We start from the raw sequence: 23,874 nt of genomic DNA, 5'->3' as shown, positions 1-23,874 counted from the left end.
GTGAACACGTGACTTTTATATGTGACAAGGGTTAATACACACAGCTAACTAGCTGACACCTTCACCTGCGCACAGGTCCCTCGAATTAATAATGTCTACGCTCACTCTGTCACAATATCTTTAATGCACCGCCGCCACCACCTCCAAAGAAATATCAAATATGTAATTTGCAGGTTTATGGTCCCTGCTTATTATGAAACCTATGCACTTAACACATAAAAATCTGACCGAAAATTTAAATTACTCTCTACAAAGTATGCAACAGTTTAATCAGAGCCCAAAGTATTACTTATTAAAGTTTAGCTTTAATATACAAAAAGTACAGATCTTAGATTACAGAAAAAATATTATTAAAAGAAACTTTCACTATGCAGACAGTTTCTTAAAATAAAAAAATAAACAATCAGAATGCCCTATACATGTGTAGATTCTTCCCAGAGAGCTCACTGAGAACAAGAGAAGATAATTCAAATGTCTGATCCCAAAAACACATCTGTTGGATTCTAATGAATAATTCAAATGCATGACTTATATACTGAAACCCTTTAATTGAAAACAACATATGTCCCCCTTTTGGGCGTGTTCTCAACCCACCCCTTTCATCAACAACAGTTTTACAACTGAATTAATAAAAAAACCATTTTTTTGGACGTTTAAACTTTGCCTCAATACTTAAGACTTTATAACTTTTTTCTATAATACTTAGACAAATGCCATGTACACTGTTGAGTCTGTGTACTTAATATGCATGCCTGGATATTAAATATGACCACAACATATTTTTGCTTGAGAAACATATCAGAGATTATAGAAGACCTGGGTTTTTGGTATCATTTGATTTGTGTAATCGCAACGGTTACAAATATTTATTGGTTATAGTGAATTACCCAAGATTTCATATTTAATAACTTGACCCAAACCTATGTTCTGTCCTCTTGCTCACACCCCTCCTGATATTTCACAGATCTTCCGAAGAATGCATTTCATGGTATATTTAAAAGGTTTATGTTTATTCTAGTGTCAAGACAGCCATATTTAAATCCCCCCACTTACAAACCCAGATATGTTTTATCCCTAGGTCAGCACTTAAAACTAGGCATGGACAGCGGTTTGACAGGCCATAAAAACAATTATTTTATTTTTAAGACAATTTGCAGGTTAACGTTAACCTCTGGTGTGCCAGATTGATTCAAATACTTCATATTTTCTGCTATATTCATTAAGTCCATTTTTTCAAAATATGAACAGGACTTCAAAGCCCAGAATGCTAAACAATGTGAGTTTAAAAACCAGTGCTGCCTTATGGGAAACCTATTAGGATTTCACTGTGCCTACATAGTGTACTGTCAGTACCATATGGAAAATGTGAGAAATGTGTAGTATTGTGCCTGTATTTATTACTGTGCTGTTTATGTAATTCAGCAGACATCGGTCTCTCTCTGCATCAGACAGAGCAGCAATACACCTGCTTTCATTCCCAGTTTTTTCATGGTAAAGCAGAAAGAACTGGCCACAAACTATCATTGATTGGTACTGCTCTCCAATAATGGATTAATAAAATGGCTATGGTGAATGGGAACATCACAGCATCATCATTACAGGGCAACGGAGGGTCCTGAAAGATCAATAAATAGTATCAATTGGTATTGATCTGCCTAGCTTTTCCTTTTGTCTTCAATATGCATGCGAGTCCCTGACTCGGTTAGTGTGTCTTGGTTAAACCAGACGGGAGGATGCTGTCCCATTCAGTGGTCGAAGGGTTACTTTACTCTGGATTACTCTAGAGAGCCTGGTAAAAATCGGCAGGTCCTGTTGGATAATCCAGTGTAAAGTGTCATTATAATAATAATCTTCCTACATTTCTGTGCTAGTGACCTCTGTGCTAAACATCCAAGAGGTAGGTTTTTGTTTGACAAAACTCCCGCCCTTTCATTGTAATCACACAGTTCTTTGTGAAATCATTCGGTGGCTTAACTCGAAGAAATGATGATAATGTACCACTGATATTCCACAGGAGTTTTAAAAATCAGCGATCACTGCAAACTAGGAATTACTGGTGCATTCTTTTCTCAGTCTTTAAAGCTGCAGATCAAGCAATATCCTACATGTGTGCTTTAAAAAAAATAATCAGTTCTGTACTATGAAAAAATACTTGAAGCATTTAAAAAAAAACAACAAATCTGAATGCCATTTTTATGTATTATAATGTAACAAGCATTTTTTGTTTCTATTGCAACCATTTACAAAGCTACATCCCCTTCCTCTTCTGAAACATGCTCTGTCAAACACCTTTTTGAACCCTATTCTCTCTCTAGCAGTTCACCAATTGTATCTAGTGACTGTCTGGTCACATGATCTTCCCCACAGAACTTTGCCTCTTTGGTCATCTTCTGCTGCCCTGACAGCCATTTAGTGAACCCCCGAGCCGAATCTTTGCCGATCAATCACAGAACGGATCGATTGGCAACTTAGCTAAATACTTATCATTGTGTGGATTGGATTGATGCCCATATTAAAGGGAAAAAAAAATAATATATATATATTTTTTTTTAAAACACAGCTTGGACTGCTGCATTAAGGGAAGAGATTTTGTCCACATGTGTACCCCCTGAGCCCCAAACAAAGCTCTGGGAGCATGTTCCTACGTTTCCCTCCTACTTTATGATCCACAGCTCAGTACAGACTTGAGGAAGGGGGACAGTGCTTAGCTGTCTGGCACTATCAGTTCACTTCCGACAGAAAGTGGGCCCCTGTGACTAGTATCACTGTCCTAAGGGGCAGTAATGACTGTATACTCTGGGGTATTTGTTCTCAAGCTTCCCCGACCTGAGCTGTAATGTGTAAAATTGACAATTCATTACCAACCTGAAAGCATCACATAAACATGTAAAATGGTGCCGAATGTGTTATATCTCTAGGTAACTGTGCCTTAACCCAGGGGTTCTCAATTCCGGTCATCAAGACCCCCCCAACAGGTCAAGTTTTAAGGATATCCCTGCTTCAGCACAGGTGGCTCAATCAGTCCCTGCTTCAGCACAGGTGGCTCAATGAGTCCCTGCTTCAGAACAGGTCTTGGACGGAGCCAATGATTGAGCTACCTGTGCTGAAGCTGGGACATCCTTAAAACCGGACCTGTTGGGGAGTCTTGAGGACTGGAGTTGAGAAGCCCCTTTTTAAGTGACTGGTGTTGGCAAAATAACACTGCTACATTAGTTCACTGGGTTAGGAAGTGCTAGTAATTCTCATAGCCGTACCCTACTACTTTGGGCAAGTTACCGTACCTGCGAGAAACAGGTAGCAGTAACGAGTGTGTGAGCCCTTTTCTGGAGAGGGATGTATTGTACTTGTTGAAGAAAACAAACAAAAAACAGCGGAAGGAGACAGAGAAAGTAAAGAGAGACTTTAATAACTGTTTGTTCTTTCGTGGTGGCCACTTTGAGGCGGGTTGCTGCCCTTGTCTCAGCTGCTGTAGTGGGCTACCCTGTGCGGTGCCCGGCTTGGTAGGTGTTGTGGGCAATTGGTTTGGGTACCATTGGCTATTACATATACAGAAGTCCCTACTTTAAGCACTCTATGTTATTCATTAATAACATAGCATTTCAGTAGAGGTTGAGTGCTTAAAGTAGGGACTTCTGCATATGTATGTGCAATATTAACCTTTTCCTTCACAGCACCCCTTTAGTACATAAAAAAACTCTTTCATTATTAGCTGAGCGAGGACCACTTGTCCTTTATTCAGTTACCATTGGCTATTACCCAGTGGTTGAGCATTCTGGCAGGGTTGGCACTTATCGGGTTAAGTTATCTGTTTTAATAAAAAATAAACTTTGTACCTCCAGACCTTTGCTTGTGTTTATTTATTATAAGTATTATTATGGGGTTAGGTATACACGGAAGGGGGGAAACTGCACGGCAAGCACCAGGGTCATGGAAAATGCAAAGGGAGCGATCAGAGACTGGGCTAGCACTGTTCAGGCAGTTACAATGTTCTGTACAATGAATGCAATATTCTATTTGTATTAGTTTTCATCGCACTTTGAACTCAGAGAACAGTTTGTCACGCTCTGACATTCAGTTTCTTCAGCACAAATAATACAGGAACTTCAGCATCTCCGTTTATGAGACATAATGAAACCCAAGATATTAATGTCTTTACAAGGCTCGGTGTTCATCTATCAACACTACACCCACTAAGAAAAATGTTGATCAATGTTAATATGTGCCTTTTTCTAATGACAACAATATTTCATCTGTATTTTAATCCGATAAACTCGGTGATGGTTTGTAAGGTCATAATACGTAACCACTTAACGAAGGATCCCATATTTTATTTTGATGTTGGAAATGTAACATTAACACAATGGGGCTGCGTCACTGGTTGAGCTGAAGCAGGGGTATCCTTAAAACCTGACCTGTTGGTGGCCCTCATGGACGAGTTTCGACAGGCCCCGCTCTCGGTGTCAGCGGTCTTGTGAGCCCCCCCCCATTTCACACCTCACGAGCCTCCTCTTCTATTCCCCCCCTCTGCCCATGTATTTCTCTCCTTCCGTCTCACTGTTACCCCTTCTCTTCCTCACTCCCTCTCTTATACCCGCTCTCTCTTCACTCTCGCCCCCTTCCTCAATTACCCCCATCTCGCTCAATCCCGCTCCTTCAATACCCCCTCCTCACACTCATTCCCCCACCCTGTCCACACACACATAATCTCCCCACAATAATTACCCTACCCCACAAAATACATACAAAAAGCCCCACCACAAATACAACCCCCCCAAATACATACAACCGCCCCCACCCCCCAAATACATAACAAAACACCCCCAAAATACATACAAAACCCCACAAATCCATACCAAACACACTTACCTTCGGGATGGTCTCAGGCCTCTGGTGCCCCGGCTCTCCACCCGCTGCTGCGGGCCTCCTGTTGGGCTTCGTTCTCTCCCACGCTGTTCGGACCTACTTCTCTCACTCACTGTCCCGCGCTTGGGAGAGATGGGGCCCGGCGACTGGACAAAGCAGTTGGGCCGACCTCTGGCGGGGCCCAACTTCTTTGCCCGGCTGCCAGTTCTCTCGTTGGCGCCTGGCCTCGTCTCTCCCTACCTGCGGGCCTCTATCACTGTCCCTCACCGAGCCTGTCTCTCATGCCGGTGCGCTCCAGAAACTGGGCCCCGCTTCTAGGCGCGTGCTGAAGTAAGAGAGACCCGGCGAGCACTGGGCTCAGAGAGAGGCAGAGAGAGTGAGGGAGAGGCAGGCCTGAAGCTGGGTAGAGCCAGGACCCGGCGGCAACAAGAGGACCGGCAGCCACGCAAACAAGTTGGGCCAACCTCTGGCCGGGCCCAACTTTCAGCGCCGGCCAGGCCCCCAGTAGCCATCGGGCCCGGGACACTTGTCTCGGCTCTTCCCCCTGTCGGAGGCCCTAATGGCCCCTGAGGACTTGATTTGGCCACCCTTGCTGTAGGATTTATGAAAAGCACAACTTTTAAGCAACTGAAATGCCCTCTCTTTATACCCATTTTCTTTTTTTGCATTTCTGTAATTTCAACAGTATTGCTAATTTGCTCCTTTTATCTTCCTTTTACATTTCAGATGAAGTCTGCAGAAGTGGAGGATGGAGCTTTGTTTACAGAGGCATACTGCAAAATCTGCAATGCGCAGTTAATTTCGGAGTCTCAACGGGTTGCACATTATGAGGTGAGTTTCAGACACATACCTGATAACATTATAAGCTGTAAATATAGTGAGGGCTTCAGTATCAAGCGGACCGTATCAAAACTGCCCAGTATGCTAACATTTATGTCAAACGTAAGAAACATAGTTTCCCATATTGTACACATTTGATCAAACTAGTTATATAGATTGCGAATCACACCAGATTTTTTTTTAAATATATAGATACTGTACATGTAGAGAAAATCAAAAAACAAATGCAAGTAATTTTCTTCCATAGAAAATGCAATTTAAAATGAAAAAAAAAAAAATCAAAAATGAAAGGTGTCACTGAGAAAACCCATTAGGGAGAATTTTCACTCAGTACTTGCAGTATTGTATCTTAGTCCACTGTGGTCGAGTAACAGAGAATTATGATGTATGTATACACATATGTGTGTGTATGTTAAAGAGTGCGACAGCAACCACTACTGTACATACTATCAATCTATATTAGTAGGGAACATTTACATATACAGGCATACCCCGGTTTAAGGACACCCACTTTAAGTACACTCGCGAGTAAGGACATATCGCTCACGTCCTGAACAGCAATACCGGCTCCCTACCTGTACCGATGCTGTGCGCAAGCGGGGAGACTATAGAGCCTGTTACAAATGCGTTATTTACATCCGTTATGCACGTATATGACGATTGCAGTACAGTACATGCATCGATAAGTGGGAAAAAGGTAGTGCTTCACTTTAAGTACATTTTCGCTTTACATACAGGCTCCGGTCCCATTGCGTACGTTAATGCGGGGTATGCCTGTATGTGAATAATTTTAAACAGGGCTTAGAGGAAGTCCATAGTGATTAGCTCAACTAGTGTTGGAAATGTCAGTGGGTAGTCTGTGCTGCTTGTAGGGCTGTGGTCCCCTTGACCATACATAACGTTCAAGTATGGATCTGTAAAACACCCCAGAACATGGCGCAACAAATACAGACAAAATTGTAATAAAAATTAGTTTGCACCCACAATCCGTTTTCTTTAAAAGAGCCTTTAAATGATAAGATCTGTTGCTTGGGAGTCCGCGGGGGCGTCTATGCCTCCTTCCAACCGGCTTTTGCCTCAGCGTTCGCTTCGACGCTTCCATTATTCCATTTCATTCCATTGTTAAAAATGAATCCGGAAACGATTGCTCTCTGTCAAAAAAAATTCCGAAATTGCGAATTGGCCTTTTTGAGACTAATCCGTGGACCAAAGGAACCGGACGATCTGAGGCAGATACAAATCTGCAAAAAAATGCGCCCATCTCTACTGAAGATGGCTGGCTGGTATCGCGTTGTTTGGCACGTGATGTCACTGCTCCCAAACGACACCCGGATCAAAGATGGCACCCAACGTGTTCCTATGATGGCTTCTTCAGGGGTAAACGAAAGGCTGAACTAGTCCGCTATAAGAAGCCTCTTGTTGCCATACAGTAGATACAATGTAAATCTCCCACACAAGCCTAATTGCTATTACAATAATTGTATATAAATAAAAAAATGACAAACCAACTAACTGTTCAGTTTTATGCATCCCTAGACCATATAAAGGACAACATACCCTACACTGAAGTACAAATTGGTGAATAAATAAATACAAGACTAAAATAATACATGTTTTCCAAAAAGGTGGGAGAACGAGTAGCTACAAACCTTAATACAAGAAGACAACATTAACCCTTAAGGATATTGACACTCGCCTAATGAATTAATAATACAGGCAGTCCTCGGTTATCCAACGGAATCTGTTCTGGAAGTAGCGCTGGATAGTGAAACCATTGTAAAGTGAGTCCCATGTTAATCAGTGGCGGTGAGCGTTGTATAACACATTCAGGCGTTGGATAACACATTCCAGCATCGACAAACCGCCCATAGGGTTGCATTGTAAAGCGTTGGATATGCCATTCGTTGTAAAGTCAAACATTGGATAGCGAGGACTACCTATACATGCAAAAAGCTATGGAATGATAAAAGGTAGCATACAAAAAACAGATCTGATTTAAAACATGTATGTATGTATGTATATGAAAACAAAACAAGGAAGCGCACAGCCCATAGTGTTAATCTGTATAGATTTATATGGTTATTAATAACACAAATGAGCACTTACAACAGTAAAATTGAAGACAGGCAGTGCTGATGTACTATATAGTCCCCAGCCCACTTTTGTAGGGGAAAAGTTGGGCTCTGTAGTGTTTATATATATAAACTCTTAAAAGGTATCGTAAATGGTATGGTGTATTTAAATTAAATAAAATGCATGCCTTTCATATGAGTGCTACATTGATTCAAAATGAGTAAGAGCTATTGTCTAGATAAAAGCAGCGACATCAATGTCAGTGATAGGTCAGTGCAATGCCAGTGTGTTGTGGGAATGAATGCAGAATATTTCTCTTTGCGCAAATGTTAGAAATTTGTCTCCATCACGATTATTAAGAGTCACGGTCTCAGTTCCTTTCATTGTGAGACCTGTAGTCTCCTTGTTATGACAATTTTAAACAATGGCGAGAAACCCCATGACCAGTATTTTTGGACAATAGTCTATTGAGGGTCCGGAGTATCTATAAATACGTATGTGACACATCTTGAGGTATTACATTGACTTGGGGCTAGACAATTTTTATGATTTCTATTTTTCCTGTAAACAATAAGAGAATTCTTCAGAATGACTTGATTCAATATATCATCAATAATCAAGATATCACAATGTTTTTTTTAAACTATGCAGCTGCGTTTTATGTGGTGATTTGTTTTAGTCCATTGTGTTGGTTTGGATTAGTCCTGACCAGCATCTCTGGTATCATTTCTACGTACGTGTTTAAATTTGCCAGATGGGATGTTTTTGAGCTAATTAGTGTGGTGGCTGCTCCTACTGTCCAAATAACCATTACAGTGAACTATTTTCCTATTAATCTTTGTATATACAGGTCCCCTTCCTTCATTGAATAGTTCCAGATCTAAAAATGAGATGTTGTATTTGTTCACCTCATTGGTAACAAATAGTGCCAGATCACTGGTTAATGTGTACCAGGAATTTTTCCAAGTCCACTTCAGGACCTTTTCATACTGTATGAATGAAAGGTCATCAATGAATCGGGTCATAGGATGATGTTTTGATTAAATAGATTGTTATGCCATATCTATGCAAATAATAGCAGACCAAGAATCAGACAGTGTACTGGATAGAAGGTCACTACTTAATAAAAATGTCAGGATTAAAACATTGTGCTATCTTGATTAATGATGATACATTGAATCAAGTCATTCGGAAGAATCCTGTTATTTACAGGTAAAACAGAAATCTAAAAAAATGTTCTAGTCCCAAGTCAATTTATAATGGTCAAAGACACCCCCCTCACATCCCTTTCAGGTCTATCGAAAATTCATGGCTGTTTAAACTGTAATGCCTCAAGATGTGTCACATGTGGATTTATTGATGATCAGGACTCTAAAAAGATTATGTCCAAAAATACTGGTCACTCTTTCGACATCAAGAGTTTTATTAATTGCCATACCACTGATGTTATTTATGTTCTGGAATGGCCGAGCCAGAAGCAATACGTGGGCGGCACGAAATGCAAAACCAGGTTTTTAGGACATAGAAGGAACATTTTATCAGGTTACCGGAAACATGGTGTTTCTCGCCATTTTTGTTTAGATTTTCATAACAAGGAGACGACAGGTCTCACAGTGACAGGAATTTAAACCGTGACTCTTAGTAATCATGGTGGAGACAAATTTTTAAAATTGCTGCAAAGAGAAACATTCTGGATCCATTCCCTCAAGACACTGACACCGCACGGACTTAACACGGACATTGATGTCCCTGCTTTTATCTAGACCAATGTTTCGCAACTCCAGTCCTCAGGGAACCTCAACAGGTCAGGTCTTAAGGATATCTCTGCTCCAGCACAGGTGGCTTAGTCCAAATGACTGAGCCGCTGATTGACCCACCTGTGCTGGAGCAGGGATATCCTTAAGACCTGACCTGTTGAGGTTCCCTGAGGACTGGAGTTGCGAAACACTGATTTAGACAGTAGCTCTTACTAATTTTGATTCAATGTGGCACTCATAATAAAGGCATGCATTTTATTTAAATACACCATACTGTACCTTTTAAGAATATATGTATGTATGGCAGGGCCGGCCCACCCTTTAGGCGAACCTAGGCGGTCACCTATGGGGGCAAAGATCCTAGGGTCGTATTAATAATAATAATAATTTTTTCCTCTTATTTTTTATTTATCTTTTCTTTTTATTATTTTTCTTTATTTGTCCAGTATTTTGGCGCCATATTACTTTTATTTTGTGTCGCACCCCCTGCAACCCCGATAGCTATGCCACTGTTTATTTGAATTTGGGGTGCAAATTTTAAGTTTCGCCTAGGGCGCATGAAACCCTTGCGCAGGCCCTGTATGTATGCATTGTGCTTCAGTGGAGTGTGTACTGAAAATGTTCAAAAAAGAATAATATCAAGTCCAAACAAGGAGTTAAAAGTGTGTGCTTGTGCCCAAGTTGCAACTTCTTATGTGAGGGAACTCCTGTGTCACCTCAATGGGACAAATCTATGTAGTGGCTGATAGAAGAGCATAACACAAAGGCACCATAAAATATAACCATTTTTAATCTCAGTAGATATATAAAAACATATAAAAGCATGTAGTGTTAAAAAGTAATGCACTCAAGGAAGTGTTTTTAAAAGTGGCTTATCTGTACAAGAGTCTAGGTAAGCGGATCAGATACCTAGACTCTTGCACAGATAAGCCACCTTTTAAAACAGTCCCTCGAGTGCATACTTTTAACCCTGTACATGCTTTTTTATGTTTATACATATATTGCCGGGGTCCCCCCTGGTCCCTCGTCTGCCCCTACCTCTGGCTGCAGCTGAGCCTGTCAGGGAGGTTGGGGGAGAGTGTGGAGTGGTTCCTGCAGGCGACTCGGTCGCCAGAGGTTACGGCGGCTCCTCTTGCAGTGTGCCGCCATCTTAGCTGTGATTGCGCATACGCAAGGTACAGCGCATGCGCAGTGCGAGGGCGAGACGCAGAGAAAGTTGTTACTTTGCACGCGCTTGAGACCACGCCAGTCGGAGCTGGGACACGGAAGAGGTAGGGTGTGTAGGTACAGGGAGTCAGTGACCTCTGTACTAGGCCAGAGACCCTCTAGGCCCCAGCTAGGCCCCGACTCACTGTGACAGCTTGTGGTTTCTGCAGTGACCCCCATAGATAGGGACCCTGTCTTGTAGCTCAGAGTGAGGGAATAGCTGGAACGCGGCTGTGACCTGGCCCTTGGCAATCCGGGACCGGATCATCATACCCATACGTACAGAGACATTCTTCATGGTGGAACCGTCCACATGGGACACCACCCAACGTAGAGGCAGAGGCTTTGCGATGACATTGCTGGATCCTACCTTGCCATATCAGTGCAACCGGATGTTGGAGAACCCGGCAGGTACCTCACCACGACAAGTGCACCAACTGTACACACATTAGTGGGGCAGTGCTGTCTCACAAATTTAGATGGAAGATGCTTCTTGTGGGTGGTTGGGTGCCCAAGGGCCCCTCAGGACTTGGGAGGAAGGAGGGAGGACTATATCGCCAGTGTGTGTGAACATCAGGTTGGTGGTTATTGGAGGGCATGGTCGTGCATGACCTGGTGGGTGGAAATGTGTATATATGTTCCATATTCTTCTGCATGCAGTAAAACTGTTACACATGCCAGAGTGTGTTTTATTGCATGGGGTTGCTGTAATGGGGTTATCCCACATACTGTAGTGCCGACGATTATTCTAAAACAAACCTGGGGCAATCTCCAAAAAGACCAGGTACATGCTGGGTACATGCTGGGTATATGCTGGGTACATGCTGCAACATTTCACACATTTCTGCAGACAGACTAATGGCCCATCGGATTAACAGCGGGGGTCCCTGGCAGTCCCATTCAAACTGAATGGGTCTGCCAGGAGCCCCTGCTGTGTTAATCCGATGGGCCATTAGCCTCTGCAGATATGTCACTGAAATGTACCCAGCATGTACCCAGCATGTACCTGGCTAGTTTAAGGCAAGTGTTAGAATACTCGTTGGCTCGTCTGTAGTAGGATCCCGTACAGGTGGAGGCGCTACCAAGTGACAACTCAAGTACACCCCAGGCTCCCAGCAGCGGAGGTTCAGGCCTCCTGTGGGCCGCAGGTAAAGCAGCACATACACAGTAGCCACCATATCTCCCAGGGGGTGGGGGAACATGTGCTACACATATCTACTGAGATTAAAAACTGTTATACTTTATGGTGCCTTGGTGTTCTGCACTTCTATCATTCATTATATATGTATGTTTTAAAACAATTACATTTGAACTGATAGGTAAGGTCAGATCTGTTTTTTGTATGCTACCTTTTATCATTCCATAACTTTTTGCGCCTATCATTAACTTAGTAGGTCAGTATCAATGTCCTCAAGGGTTAATGTTGTATTCTTGTATTGATGTTTGAAGCTACTGGGTCCCGCACCATGTATTATTTTAGTCTTGTATTCATTTATTCACCAATCTGTACTTCAGTGTTGGGTATGTTGTCCTTTATATGGTCTAGGGATGCATAAAGCTGAACACTTAGTTGGTTTGTCATTTTTTATTTATAAACAATTATCGTAATAGCAATTAGGCTTGTGTGGGAGATTTACATTTGTATCTATGGCAACGAGAGGCTTCTTATAGCGGACTAGTTCAGCCTGTCGTTTAACCCGTCAGAGGAACAGAGAAACGCGTTGGGCACCATCTTTGATCCGGGCCTTGTTTGGGAGTGAGAGCGGTGACATCACATGCTAAACAAAGGGATACCAGCCAGCCGTCTTCAGTGATTCCCTGAGGTGGAAGCGCGTGAAGGAACGCTGCGGCAAAAGCTGGTTGGAATGAGGCAGACGCCCCCTCAGACTCCCTACAGATTTTTTTATTTAAAGGCTCTTTTAAAGAAAATGGATTGTGAGTGCAAACTCATTTTTATTACAATCTTGCCTGTATTTATTATATTTGTAGCGCTATGTTCAGGGGCATTTTGTCTGCGGTTATTTTATACACACACGCACACACACACACGCACACACACTCACACACACTTTGTGTTTATTATATATATATATTTAAAAAATCTCACTTCTGTTCTGATTTTAGAGACAACTCCTGAGTATGTGTCATAAAACATACAAACAGATGCAGACAGATATTTCCAGATTCCCAGAGAATTAATATTTTATTACATTAGGGAGTCGCAATGACCTATTATACACATTTCCCACCAGGGGGCCTGCAGGGAGAGGAAAGGAAGATGTAACTTTAATGTCACACCTGAGGAGGGAGCCTCTGATTACCGACAATCGCACAGACCTTGAACTTTTGCCTTTTCCCTTCCAGCCATTATTTTTCACAAATGTTTTCAAAGGGGAAGAATTACTCCAAAGTGACAGCGTAAATGTATTTTTCTCACCTCCATCTGACTTCGAACTAATGATTTTGCCGAATGCTGGCACCAAATGGTACACTCTTGGATAACACCTTCTAGGAAAATGTGTTATTAACAAATGCAAACATAACACACAACATCACAATGATTTGCCCGGTAATGCAATCATGCCACCAAGAGAACATTACAGAGTGTGAAAGACATTTTTTTCAGTATATAAACATTTCAACTTGAATGCACAGAGACCAACACTATCAATTTCAGCTTATCTTACCATTGGTCTCAGCTGCTCACTCTCTTATTAATGTCAAACTTTGTGCAGCAATTTTTTTTTAAATGATCAGATTAGGAGAAGCTGTTTTGTCTTTCAAATAATAGTTTCCATTTTACTATTGGAAACCTGTATATCAGGGGTTCTCAACTCCAATCCTCAAGTCCCGCAACAGGCCAGGTTTTAAGGATATCCCTGCTTGTAGCATTAAAAAAAAAACAACAACTCTGAATTACATTTTTTATGTTTTGTAATGTAACAAGCATTTTCTTTGTTTCTATTGCAACCTTATAAAAAGTCACATCCCCTGCCTTTTCTGAAATAGGCTCTGGCACACCCATTTTTGAGCCCTGCCCTCTCTCTAGCAGTGCACCAATTGTATCTAGTGACTGCCTGGTCACATGATCTTCCCCACAGAAATTTGCATCTTTGGTCCTCTTCTGCTGCACTGACAGCCATTTAGTGAACCCCAGAGCCGAATCTTCATCGATCGACCACAGGAGAACGGATCGATCTGCAACTTAGCTACTGTAAATACTTATCATTGTGTGGATTGTATTAATGCACATATTAAAGGGAAAAGAAATAAAATACAAAAAACGACAGCTTGGACTGCTGCTTTAAAAGGAGAAGGCGTTATACCTGTTTGTTTTTCTTTAATACGCATGCTATGGTTTTGATTCTAGCTTCAGTCTATCTGTGGGCAACTCACTTTTTGTCAGCTTACCCTTTGGTAACAATGTATGTATGTAGGTATGTATGTCTTTATTTGTATAGCGCCATAAAATGTACATAGCGCTTCACAGTAGTAATACTTGTCATATAAATAACAAATATAAATAACAGATCATGGGAATAAGTGCTTCAGACATACTGTAAAAGTAACATTAAGGAAGGAGTCCCTGCTCCGAGGAGCTTACAGTCTAAGTGGTAGGTAGGGAGAACGTACAGAGACAGTAGGAGGGAATACTAGTAAGTGCGTCTGCAGGGGGCCAAGCTTTGTGTCATGTGTCCATGATTATCCAGTGCTACTCATATGCTTCTTTAAGCAGATGTGTCTTAAGGTGGGTCTTAAAGGTGGATAGCGAGGGGGCTAGTCGGGTATTGAGGGGAAGGGCATTCCAGAGGTGTGGGGCAGAAAGTGAGAAAGGTTTAAGGCGGGAGAGAGCTTTAGATACAAAGGGGGTAGAAAGAAGACATCCTTGAGAAGAACGCAAGAGTCGTGATGGCGCATAACAATAATATCCCTTCTCCCCTCTTCTCTTTGGAGGCTGCCAGAGTAGTGATCATGTGCTGAGATATCCCATCCCAGGGATGTCTGTGTGATTGCCTCTGCAGTATAACTCCAAGCACCCTGGAAATTCTATTTGTATTGATATGAGTAGGGAAGTTGGGGTTTGGTGGATCTCACGATCAGGGTTGATCGGACTACCGAGGATCTTTGAATCGCCAGACAAAACACAGAGGTTTGACAAACTGCAGTTTATTTGCCCGGAGCAAACAGTAAAACACAAAGTACATAAAAGCACAACACTATGTTATCTGCAAATGCGGACAATGAGGTACATCTAATCTCACTTGGTGGAAGGTGCTGCCATAGGTAGCGTACCTCCTGGAGTCTTCTTAGTATCGGCACAAAAAAAGTGTTTATTTTGCGCGAGTATGCACAATCTTCACAAAGTCCAGAAAAGTATAATTGTGAAGCCCCAGCACATGGGGACGACTGGGAACACTTATTCCTGATACGTAGAAGGTGCTGCTGCAGCTAGCTGGCCTGCGAGAATTTTCTTAAGAACGGAATAAAAAGTACAGTCTGGGAGAAGAGTTGTGGCTCTCGTCCAGGTAATAAAACACACAGACTGCATGCACGCAGGTAACCCGATGGCACAGGACTGAGTTACAGGAACCCAGGGCACACACACAGGTCCTGGGAGTGGGACAAAGTGACAGTTATGCCATTTCCTAATTAGAAAGGTGCCGGGCAGTCTGGGCAACACCAAGGCTTTAACACCCACCCAGGTTCCCAAGTATGCCTGATACAGCCCCAGGGCTTACAGCTTTCTTGCAGAGCAAGTCCAGAGTTAACCTGGTGCGTCCTGAGAGACTAGAAAATAGCAATACCACTGCTTTCACAGAGGCCCAAAACAATACAGGGTAAATAATAATGAATTAATTGTTTGTTCTTGTCAGGTAAATTGGAATAAAAGGGGAAAACCTAGGTGCCCAACATTCTCCCGATGAGAATAAACCACAGGGCAGAGAAACAGTACAAGTAGTTTCAAAGTGTGTTTTTCTCATGCGGCTGAGCATAGTTTTGTACAAAGAGAAGAAACCTTAGTTTCTAAGTGCCCCAAGGCAGAGGGAACATCTTACTAGCACGGGCTTACATTGGGAGAACTGGGCAAGGGGAATATGGGGCAAAACTGGAGAGAGAGAGAACGAGAGAGAGAACGAGAGAGAGAACGAGAGAGAGAGAACGAGAGAGAGAGAGAACGAGAGAGAGAGAGAACGAGAGAGAGAGAACGAGAGAGAGAGAACGAGAGAGAGAGAACGAGAGAGAGAGAACGAGAGAGAGAATGAGAGAGAGAGAGAACGAGAGAGAGAGAGAGAGAGAGAGAACGAGAGAGAGAGAGAACGAGAGAGAGAGAGAACGAGAGAGAGAGAGAACAAGAGAGAGAGAGAGAACGAGAGAGAGAACGAGAGAGAACGAGAGAGAGAACGAGAACGAGAGAACGAGAGAGAGAGAGAACGAGAGAGAGAGAGAACGAGAGAGAGAGAACGAGAGAGAGAGAACGAGAGAGAGAGAACGAGAGAGAGAACGAGAGAGAGAGAGAACGAGAGAGAGAGAGAGAACGAGAGAGAGAGAGAACGAGAGAGAGAGAATGAGAGAGAGAGAACGAGAGAGAGAGAGAGAACGAGAGAGAGAGAGAGAAGGAGAGAGAGAGAACGAGAGAGAGAGAACGAGAATGAGAGAACGAGAGAGAGAGAGCGAACGAGAGAGAGAGAATGAGAGAGAGAGAACGGGAGAATGAACAGTGGTTAATACGTTTGTCCTGAATTCCCATTCTTTGGGTTTCAGTCTCAGATTTGGGCTGTTAGGTTTCCACCCCAAAAAGTTGGCCTGCCTGAATACCTTTATAAAGTATACATGTTACACTTTTTGGAATCGAAAAGTCTTAATTGACTATTTTTTACATAGCTAGAGATAAAGGAAAATGGTATGTTGCATTTCATAAACATCCTTTTTACTGTATGCACAAAATGTGCTATTTCTAGTTATCGATTAAAAAGCTTCTATGAGTCAACATATCCTATTAAATGGGACTTTTTAATTCCTGATTAGTTACAGTATAATAACTTGCTCCCAACTCTTAGTGTGCATGTATGTTTAATATCCCTTATCCTTGAGTATATTGACAGCAGACTTCTTCTTTTGACTAATGTCTTCAGCACCAGAAGCAGCAGTAGATTTCAGCAGCAGAAGTACAGTCGTTACATTACGCATTTATATGTTCATACTGTATGTCATTTGGCTGCTTGCTTTTCATTTTAACCACTCAAGTTATTATCATTGCATACTATGTCTGTACTGTATATATATATATATATATATATATATATATATATATATATATATATATTTATTATCATTGCATACTATGTATGTACTGTATATATATATATATCTTTATTTATATAGCACCATTAATGTACATAGCGCTTAACAGCAGTAATACTATAATCCCTTGTATTTGAGTTCTGAAATGAGGAAGAGCACATTGAAGGCAGAAAAGAAATACAGTAGTGTGCCCACCTATTCTGCAAGTTTTCACTGTTGGTTGTAAAATCCTACACCCTATTTGATCGTAGGCTTTCTTCTGGGAATCTTGTATCAGTCCCAAATACATTTGCATGTACTTATCTATTCATCTCTGCCACTTCTGCTCGCAGGCTTCTCTAAGCAATCACTAATCAAACATGTACAACAGGAGGAGAGGACATACTTAGATGTGCTAATGCCCCCAGCCAAAAAAAGCTTTCTGTGTGATATTTTCTCTCTCTGGCTGATCATTGTTCATTAACATGGTTCCTTTACTTGTGTTTGCATGTATCTAGTCAATAAATGATTGTAGTAAGACATAGCAAGTGTCATCTCCATGTTGTACTGGGAAGAAATTAAATTACATAATTAATCAACCACACAGTCAGGATGACAAGACGACCAAGTGAAGCCCAGAACAGATGTTTGCTTTGGTTCTCAGGAAGTCATGAATTTTTATAGTCTCCAGAGCTGACTCAGAAGGGTTTTATCGATACATAATAATAATAATAATAATAATAATAATAATAATAATAATAATAATAATAAGTAGTATTTACCTACACTGGTCCTCATTGTTATCTATATTATAGTTTTTACTTGCCATTTATCAATACTGTAGAATATATTATAACTTTATTTCATAATAACTTTATTTATATAGCGCTTTTCTCCCAATAGGACTAAAAGTGCTTCACAGTTACAAAAAGGGAAAAAGAAGAAACCATTTAAGGTTTTAAACAAGACCAAACACAAGGAAAGATACAATACAGGATGGGATGGTACTGTAGCTATTAAATGCTGGACAGGTTGTGTTTCATCAATTAGATGATTAGGTAAACAGTTAGGTCTTGAGTCTATTTGTTATAGATTTCCAGAGAGGGGGCCTCTCAAACTGTACGAGGCAAATTGTTCCAAAGAGAGGGAGCAGCGCAGCTAAAAGCTCGGGTGCCAAAGGAAGTCAAGGAGATTCTGTGAACTGTTAGGAGTGTTTAATCCGGGCTATGTTCTTTTGGTGGAAGATTGAAGATGCATGCTTCTAACAACCCACCCCCTTGGTTTCAGAGCAAGAAACATGCCAACAAGGTCCGACTTTACTATATGTTACACCCAGAGGATGGAGGACCTCCCTCAAAGAAACTTCGACCAGATGACGCAGTAAGTAGATGAAGGACCACATTAGACCACGAAGCTCTCAGTCATGTAAAAAATTCTGATCATTTTTGGCATTTGTTTTGACAATATAAGCGATGTGTTAGAACGGCTCAGAATTAGGCCTGGACATATACACATGACAATTTGTGCAGTGCATGTCGCTTTGAGTCACGGAAAACAGCGCTTCAGTGATTCCAAAACTGAAATATCCAGGGCTTGGTTGTTAGGCAGCTCTTCATAATTCCTAATGGCAGCCAAACACTTTAATACAGGGGTGCTCAACTCCAGTTCTCAAGGGCCAGGTTTTAAGGATACCCAAGCTTCAGCACAGGCTGCTCAATCAGTCCCTGCTTCAGCACAGGTGGCTTAATCAGTCCCTGCTTCAGCCCAGGTGGCTCAACCAGTCCCTGCTTCAGCTCAGGTGGCTCAACCAGTCCCTGCTTCAGCCCAGGTGGCTCAATCAGAAGCTCAGTCTCAACTGAGCCTCTGAATGAGCAACCTGTGCTGAAGCAGGGATATCCTTAAAACCCGACCTGTTGGGTGGGGTGTCTTGAGAACTGGAGCTGAGCCCCCCTGCTTTAATATTCATGTTTAAATTAAAACATTGACTGAAGGATACAATACTGAGTTATCCGATGAGGATGAGAAGGGGAAGTGCAGGTTGTGTAGTAACATATAGAGGCTTTTTGTCACTGTGTTGATGTTCTAACTTTTTGATAGTTGAAAGATTTTTGCAACACAAATGCAGATGTCTCATTTATATTCTTTTCATAAAAAGTCAGACCTTAAAAAAATATATATTTTGCACCAATATTGTTCTGAGGCAGAAAACTACTGAAAGATTCCACTAAAATATATGTGAAATGTTTGCAAACAACACATATTTCTTTTGGATCCCGTCCCTTCTGCAAAGAAAGGAAACTTATTGAGAACAGTAAGAGATATGGAAAGAAAAGACAGCAGCCCGTGTAGACAAAGAAAGAACCAGAGTAGAAGGAGACACAAAGGAAGATAACAAGTTATAAGAATGAAGGGGAACAGCAGGTAATGTGAAGCAAAGTGCGAGCAATCCAAAACATTGCAAATAACTGGAGGCAATGCAACAAAAGGGAGGAGGCACAGACGAAATAATTACAAAAATAAAGTCTGGAATTGGGAAAGCTGTAGCAATAAAATGCTAATTTACTGGGGCCTGTATGAAGCTACATGTAGTCTATGGAAATTAGCTCTACATGTTCTGCCTAATGTTTGTTTAATAAGTTAGCAGCAGCACTGCTGTAAGTGGCATAGCACTTAGGGCGTTTATCTGGCATTATGACTGAGTACTGATAGTCATGTTTATTCCAATGTTAGAATCGGTCAGTAGTCAATTAGTCACCTCTTCTTTGATAGAATAGTATGGATTGCATGGCTAAATCTTTGAGACAGTATTCCTCGTAATACGTTCGAGGGACAATTGAAACGACTTTATTAAAGCGTGGGACTGCATTGCAGTGAGTAAGACTGCCTTTCGGTTAATGCAGTCCTCAAGGGCCACTAATAGGCAAGGTATTTGGCATATCCCTGCTTCAGCACAGGTGACTCAATCAGTGGCTCAGTTATTTTGACTGAGCCACCTGTGCTGAAGCAGGGATATCCTTAAACTTGACCTGTTGGTGGCCCTTGAGGACGGGGGTTGGCCACTCCTGAGTTAGAGCAGGGGTGTGAAATCTGGGGGGGGGGGGGGGCACAGCAGTTGTAGAGGCACTGCGGTCTTCCCCCAAGGCATTTAAATTAATGCTTGTGAATCGCGGGCGGCCTCTGCAAAGTCCCATATCTTGTCTTCGGTGACACGTTGTAACGCGGTGTCAAATGACGCCACGGGTCATGTGACATCACAGTGCCGTGGCAACGTAACGTCCCGTGACCCCACAGCGTCATTTGATGCGGAAGACAAGGTAAGGAGGGAGGCGCGAGCAGGGGGGAGCACAGGCAGGGGGCGCAGCGGGCGCAGCGGGGAAAGTTTGCGTTCTCTTGAGTTCGTGAATACCCCTATCAATGATTAAAACGTACACCAACGGAGTACCACTGCCTTACAATTAGAAAGACTGCTTTCCAGCGAGGTAAAAAGACTTCCACTGAGTGACCACGTTTTCCAGTGAGCGAGACTACAGTCTAAAAAATGATATCCTCTCCTAGCAAATTAGAAATTTTATTTCAACACCCTCCCCCCCCTCCCCTTTTTATTTTTTACTAGGATAGGAAGCAGGAGTTTCCCAGAGCGCAAATGCTCTATTTTTAATGATGGGGCTCCCAAAATACATACCTGTAAAAGGTAATGTGTTGCAGTCTCCTTCAGGGGAAACAAAATGGCAGTTTAAATTTCCCAAGCGTGTCCAGTATTTTTGGAGAAGCCACCTGGCAACCCTACACGCAGCATGAACGCTTTTACAAACATATCAATCAATGAGAATATACCTAGTCAGAGTGAAATAAACTGTGCCTTGGAGTTACTCATAGGGGGGGATGTCTTACATTAGCTGCTATCCGGCCCATTAGTGCCAGCTCTCAAGAAATGACTCTGCCAGGGGTAAATCTGATGTTCACTGCAGAGGCACCACTGAGGATTCATGTACTAAGTCTAATTTCCTAATTCTCCATGGCTTGTGCTTTAAAATGAGAGTATACATAACAAGAATTTCCATTAATGATGACATACACTTTCTTTTAGTGTTCCCTTATTATGCATTTTTTTTTGTTTTTTTTCCCCTTCTGGGCATGGTGATTTTATGCGTTTAGTTGTTCACTGGTTCCCTTCCATTTATATAAGTGTTAGTTAGGGTGTGATGAGTTAATAACACTCTTTGCAAAGCATGGAGATTAAGATAAAGGAGCCTTTCTGGTCATGGACAACTAAATATATTACTGAAAAGTTATTGAAATGTAATTGAGGGTAGATGTATTTGATAATTGAAACTCTGTTAGCCATACAAATATGTATTGATCATTGATTTCCCATCATTGCTCAGTTCATTCTGCAAAGAGAAAGCGTGTGTGACTGAGAGTAGAGTATTTCTACAGAGCAAATGCATTGACTTAATAATAAGGCTCATGTCTGAAACATAAAGCACATAATGACACCATCATTCACAAACATAATGTATTCTATAGGCAGCAGCTGAAGTGTGGTGGTACTGAATGTTATTACTTTTTATTTATCCCATAAAATGCTATAGACATTTTACCGGGAGTCTCGTCAAAGCGCGGCGCACATTATGGCGCTCTGGTGACTAGGTGACTATGTTATGCGCTGTTACTGCAGTGACATCACCATGATCCCTCCTTCCGGTAACCTTTAAGCAGATCTCTGTCTCTAAGAGTACTGGCAACTCATGGAAAGTCCACTACATTCATATACTGTTCCAAGGACCATGTACTTGTCAGCTCTTTTTGAGAAGAGCAAAAAAAAAAAAGAGAGAGACAGAGACATGGGATATATATTTATATGAGATATGGGGGGAAAGAGAGAGAGAAAATGGGGAAAGAGAGAGAGAAATGTGGGGAAAGAGAGCGGAAATGGGGAGAGAGATATGGGGGAGAGAGATATGGGGGGAAAGAGAGAGAAATGGGGAGAGAGATATGGGGGGAAAGAGAGAGAAATGGGGAGAGAGATATGGGGGGAAAGAGAGAGAAATGGGGAGAGAGATATGGGGGGAAAGAGAGAGAGAAAAGGGGAGAGAGATATGGGGGGAGAGAGAGAAATGGGGAGAGAGATATGGGGGAGAGAGAGAGAGAAATGAGGAGAGAGATATGGGGGGAGAGAGAGAGAGATAGGGAGATAGATATGGGGGGAAAGAGAGAGAGAAATGGGGAGAGAGATATGGGGGGGAAAGAGAGAGAAATGGGGAGAGAGATATGGGGGAAAGAGAGAGAGAAAAGGGGAGAGAGATATGGGGGGAAAGAGAGAGAGAAATGGGGAGAGAGATATGGGGGAGAGAGAGAAATGGGGAGAGAGAGAAATGGGGAGAGAGATATGGGGGGAGAGAGAGAGATGGGGAGAGAGATATGGGGAAAAGAGAGAGAGAGAAATGGGGGAGAGAGATATGGGGGGAAAGAGAGAGAAATGGGGAGAGAGATATGGGGGAAAGAGAGAGAGAAAAGGGGAGAGAGATATGGGGGGAAAGAGAGAGAGAAATGGGGAGAGAGATATGGGGGAGAGAGAGAAATGGGGAGAGATATGGGGGAAAGAGAGAGAAATGGGGAGAGAGATATGGGGGAAAGAGAGAGAGAAATGGGGAGAGAGATATGGGGGAAAGAGGGAGAGAGATATGGGGGGAAAGAGAGAGAGAGAGAAATTGGGAAATAGATATGGGGGGGAAAGAGAGAGAAAGATATAGAGAGGAGAGATATATATGGGGGGAGAGAGATATGGGGAGATATACAGTATATGGGGAGATATATATATGGGAGAGAGATATATGGGGGAGAGAGAGATATATAGGGGAGAGAGAGATATGGGAGAGAGAGATATGGGAGAGAGAAAGAGATATGGGGGAGAGAGATATATATAGGGGAGAGAGATCATGGAAAGCCACACTACATCATATGCTGTTCCAAGGACCATGTACTTGCCCAGCTCTTTTTGAGACGAGCAAAAAAAATAACAGAGAGAGAGAGATATGGGAGAGAGAGAGATATGGGAGAGGTGGGAGAGAGAGAGATATGGGAGAGGGAGAGAGAGAGATATGGGAGAGGGAGAGAGAGAGATATGGGAGAGGGAGAGAGAGAGATATGGGATAGGGAGAGAGAGAGATTGGGAGAGGAGAGAGAGATATGGGAGAGGAGAGAGAGATATGGGAGAGAGATAGTCGGAGAGAGAGAGATGGGAGGAGAGAGAGGAGAGAGATGGGAGAGAGAGAGATGGGAGGGAGAGAGATATGGGAGAGAGAGAGAGCGATGGTAGAGAGAGAGAGAGATGGAGAGAGAGAAATGGAGGAGAGAGAGATGGGGAGAGATAGAGAGATGGGAGAGAGAGGAGATATGGGAGAGAGAGAGGTGGGAGAGAGAGCGATGGGAGAGAGAGAGATGGGAGAGAGAGAGAGAGATGATAGGGAGAGAGAGATTGGGAGAGAGAGAGATATGGGAGAGAGAGAGATATGGGAGAGAGAGAGATATGGGAGAGAGAGAGATGAGAGAGATGAGAGAGAGAGAGAGATATGGGAGAGAGAGAGATGGGAGTGAGAGATGAAGAGAGAGAGATATGGGAGAGAGAGAGATATGGGAGAGAGAGATATGGGAGAGAGATATGGGAGAGAGAGATATGGGAGAGAGAGAGAGATATGGAGAGAGAGAGATATGGGAGAGAGAGAGATGGGAGAGAGAGTGAGAGATATGGAGAGAGAGTGAGAGATATGGGAGAGAGAGTGAGAGATATGGGAGATGGGAGAGAGAGATATATGGGAGAGGGAGAGAGAGATATGGGAGAGGGAGAGAGAGA

At 42.4% G+C, this 23,874-nt stretch overlaps 1 protein-coding gene across 1 annotated transcript in view; it reads left to right on the top strand.

Moving 5' to 3' along the window:
- Positions 1-23,874, top strand: part of ZMAT4 (zinc finger matrin-type 4) — a 207,368-nt gene that overhangs the window by 23,506 nt on the left and 159,988 nt on the right. The window contains exons 2-3 of the mRNA XM_075612366.1: positions 5,590-5,694; positions 18,309-18,401. Coding sequence (XP_075468481.1) covers positions 5,590-5,694; positions 18,309-18,401 — 198 coding nt within the window. The remainder of the gene's footprint in view (positions 1-5,589; positions 5,695-18,308; positions 18,402-23,874) is intronic.

Source organism: Ascaphus truei, chromosome 8 (assembly GCF_040206685.1).
Source record: "Ascaphus truei isolate aAscTru1 chromosome 8, aAscTru1.hap1, whole genome shotgun sequence".
Lineage (NCBI taxonomy): Eukaryota > Metazoa > Chordata > Amphibia > Anura > Ascaphidae > Ascaphus > Ascaphus truei.
The sequence above is the reverse complement of the archived record's forward strand: the minus strand, read 5'-3'. Positions and strand labels throughout refer to the sequence as shown.